The 4,107-nt window shown below is 36.1% G+C and overlaps 1 protein-coding gene across 1 annotated transcript; it reads left to right on the top strand.

Annotated features, from left to right (window-relative positions):
- The first annotated feature begins 344 nt into the window (after positions 1-344).
- LOC122603204 (receptor-like kinase TMK4) lies at positions 345-3,735 on the top strand. Its single transcript, XM_043775847.1, has 2 exons — positions 345-2,693; positions 2,999-3,735. The coding sequence occupies exons 1-2, from the start codon at positions 419-421 to the stop codon at positions 3,505-3,507; spliced, it is 2,784 nt and encodes a 927-aa protein (XP_043631782.1). The 5' UTR covers positions 345-418; the 3' UTR covers positions 3,508-3,735.
- The last annotated feature ends 372 nt before the right edge of the window (positions 3,736-4,107 follow it).

The following is a 4,107-nucleotide window of genomic DNA, read 5'->3' as shown; positions in this document are numbered from 1 at the left end:
TCTACTAACTTTCAGCAATATAACCGTGTTAAGAATGATATATATTCGTAAAAGATATGTTAAAATGCAATTATCGAGTTTTATCTCTTTATTTATTTAGTTACTTAGATTAGATTAGATTTACTAAAAAATTAAAATAAGCCAAACCATATTGGAAAGAATATAAACCTTGAAATATGATACTCTGTATAAAAGTTAAAATAAACTCGGACTATTCAAAGCCAAGTTTTTGACTCTTTTATACACCCAATCAATCATCAAATATTCAAATCAAATAAATATAAAAACTGAAACAAAATCATAACCATAAATAAAAATAACTTTAAAAAATCAAAAAACACATCTGTCTTTTGACTCTTTTCCCATATATGCTCTCTGTTTTCTCCAAACAACAACTCAAAAACACTTTTTCACAACAATGGCACATAAACATGCCAACCACCACCATCTGCTCCTCCTCATCACCACCATCCTCCTCCTTACAACCACCATCTCCGGCGATGACTCCGCTGTCATGTCAACCTTTCTCACCGCCTTATCACCACTACCAACCAACTGGAAACCTTCTACAGATTTCTGTTCATGGGATGGCATCAAATGTGACAACACAAAACAAGTCACAGATATCAATCTTGATAAACTTTCATTATCAGGATCTTTACCATCCAATTTGAACCAACTTTCCCAACTAAAAAACCTCCACCTCCAAAACAACAAACTTTCTGGTGACTTGCCATCTTTGTCAAACTTAACTTTTCTTGAATCAGTTTTACTTGACTTTAATAATTTTTCTTCCATCCCACAAGGCTTTTTTCTTGGCCTTACAAGTTTACAAGAATTTAGTATCTCAGATAACTCAAATCTATCACCTTGGACCATTCCTAATGATCTTACAGAAAGTACCAATTTACAAAAGTTTTCTGCAAGTAATGCGAGTATTATTGGGTCTATTCCTGATATATTTGGTAAATTCCCAAGTTTACAAAATCTTAGATTGTCTTATAACAATCTAACAGGAAGTTTGCCTCCAAGTTTTGGTGGTTCTGCGATACAAAATCTTTGGCTGAATAACCAAATTCAAGGACTTTCTGGTGAGATTGATGTGCTTAAAGATATGACACAATTGTATCAAGTTTGGTTACAAGCAAATGAATTCACAGGTGAAATTCCTGATCTTAGTAAATGTGTTAATTTGTTTGATTTGCAATTAAGAGATAATCAGTTTACTGGTATTGTTCCTAGCTCTTTAATGAACTTGCCTAAATTAGCAAATGTTACATTAAAGAATAATAAGTTGCAAGGTGAATTGCCTGTTTTTCGTAGTGGGGTTATGGCTGATGTTGGGGGTGATTCCAATAGCTATTGTTTGACTACGCCTGGCCCGTGTGACGCCCAGGTTAGTGCGTTACTTGAGGTGGCTAAAGCCATTGGATTTCCTATGCAATTAGCGGAATCTTGGAGATTGAATGATGCTTGTAATAAATGGATTTTTGTTGCTTGTGATTCTTCTGGGAAGAATGTGAACTCTGTAAACTTTGCTAAAAAGGGGTATTCGGGTACTATTTCCCCTGCTTTCGCGAATTTGACTTCGTTGCGAAGTTTAACGTTGAATGATAATAATCTTGTTGGTCCTATTCCTAAAGTGTTGACAAATATGCCTAGTTTAAGAACTTTTGATGTGTCTAATAATAATCTTTCTGGCCCTATTCCGGAATTCCCAAAAGAAGTGAAGTTTTTGAGTGGTGGTAATAAGTTTTTAGGTCAAGATATCCCTGGTGGAACAGACGGCCTACCTGGTTCGGTGCCAAGTAATGACGGGCCAGGTGGAAATGCACCTGGTTCGTCAAAAGGGTCCTCTTCTAAGACTGGTACAGTTGTAGGGATTGTTGTTGGTGTTTTGTTTTTCGTTGTGATTGTTTTCTTTGTGTTTTACAAATGTTATATGAAAAAGAGACACCAGAAGTTTGGACATGTTGAGAACCCTGAAATTGGTAAGGAGTTAATGAAGGCAAGCGTAAATGGAAGTAATTCAAATGGTTATGGTGGCGGTTTTAGTGAGTTGCAGAGTCAAAGCAGTGGTGATCATAGTGAAATGAATGTTTTTGAAGGGGGGAATGTTGTAATTTCTATTCAAGTTCTTCGAGAAGTTACTGATAACTTTAGTGAACAGAATATTTTGGGAAGAGGTGGATTTGGGGTTGTTTATAAAGGGGAGTTACATGATGGAACCAAGATCGCTGTTAAAAGGATGGAATCGGGTGTCATGGGAACCAAAGGGTTGAATGAATTTCAAGCCGAGATTGCAGTACTCACAAAAGTCAGACACCGTCACTTGGTGGCTCTACTTGGATATTGCGTTAATGGAAATGAGCGGCTTTTGGTCTATGAGTACATGCCACAAGGAACTTTAAGTCAACATCTGTTTGAATGCAGTCAGCATAAGACCTCTCCTCTAAGTTGGAAACAAAGGGTTTCAATAGCTTTGGATGTGGCACGTGGGATCGAGTATTTGCATAGTTTGGCTCAATCAAGCTTCATTCATCGAGATCTAAAGCCGTCTAACATCCTTCTTGGTGATGACATGAGAGCGAAAGTTGCTGATTTTGGTTTGGTTAAAAATGCTCCTGATGGTAAATACTCGGTTGAAACTAAACTCGCTGGAACGTTTGGTTATCTTGCTCCTGAGTATGCTGGTAAGTCTCATCTTTTTATAAGATTAGTAAATCTTTGATGTTTTAGTAATTAGTAAATCTTTGGTTTAAAGATTGGTGATCTTTTGCTTTAAACCACATATACGTAAGGCAAAAGTATACTGAATCATTTTTTTGGGATTTTTCTTCATCTCACAAACAAGTTTTTACATATTTTGTTTCAAGGTATTTTCTATTTGGCTTTAAGGGGATATGAAAAGTCTAAATTTGATTGAGATTTTGGTGTTAAAGAAACTGTAAAAAGACTTTAAAAGGCCAAATCTGATTTCTTTTCTTGATCAAAACAGCTACCGGGAGAGTGACTACAAAGGTGGATGTGTTTGCATTCGGTGTAGTCTTGATGGAATTGATAACAGGCAGAAAAGCGCTAGACGAGACCTTGCCTGACGAAAGGTGTCATTTGGTGACATGGTTTAGAAGAGTCCTTATCTCAAAGGAAAACATGTTAAAGGCAATTGACCAATCACTCGAAACAGAAGACGAAGAAACTCTTGATAGCATCTCCAAGGTAGCAGAGCTTGCAGGTCATTGCACAGCTCGTGAGCCATTCCAAAGACCTGACATGGGTCATGCAGTTAACGTGTTGGGTCCTCTTGTAGAACAATGGAAACCTTCTCGACCCGAAGAAGAAGATGGCTATGGAATTGACCTCCATATGAGCCTTCCTCAAGCCCTTCAAAGATGGCAAGCCGATGAGGGTACCTCAAGGACGTTTGATATATCATTAACGCAGTCAAGCATTCCCTCTAAGCCTTCTGGTTTTGCAGACTCATTTGACTCTATGGACTGTCGATAGATTTAAGCGAAAAACTTACGTATCAAAAACACAGATTAAATTTGAAATTGTTGAAATTTGTTCATTTTTTATGCCTATTTACAAAGTTAAGTTGAACTATTTGTTGGGAACATGAGAGAAGTTGTTAATCTTTTTGCCCAAATGCTGCATTAGATAGTTGTATCATATTCATTACAAGTTATTACTGCCTAAAGTGTATAATAGGACATCTCTTTTTGTTTTTTGGTATGTTGAGATGTAACATATAACTCGTATTTATTTTCTGAGAATAAGTTGTTATGGTTCTACATTATTCATTGAAAGATATAACATGTTACTCCTCCTATGTGTTTTCTTAAAAAACCGGTTCTACCGGCAATAAAAAAAAAACAATGGTATAACGTACTCCGTAGTACATTTGTCTAAGATTTGGTATTTTAATATAGTAAAAAGTCTACTGAAATAAGACCCCAAATGAGTTGGAATTTTCTTATTCCAGGCTGGTGGAAGTGAGGATTCTGCTATAGGCCAGCTATATAGTGTTTCCAAATATAATTGATATTGAGATAATGATATTGATATATTTATCTTGTACTATTGGTCATGGAAATAAATATTCTA

This window comes from Erigeron canadensis, chromosome 6, assembly GCF_010389155.1.
Source record: "Erigeron canadensis isolate Cc75 chromosome 6, C_canadensis_v1, whole genome shotgun sequence".
Classification (NCBI taxonomy): Eukaryota; Viridiplantae; Streptophyta; class Magnoliopsida; order Asterales; family Asteraceae; genus Erigeron; species Erigeron canadensis.
The sequence above is the reverse complement of the archived record's forward strand: the minus strand, read 5'-3'. Positions and strand labels throughout refer to the sequence as shown.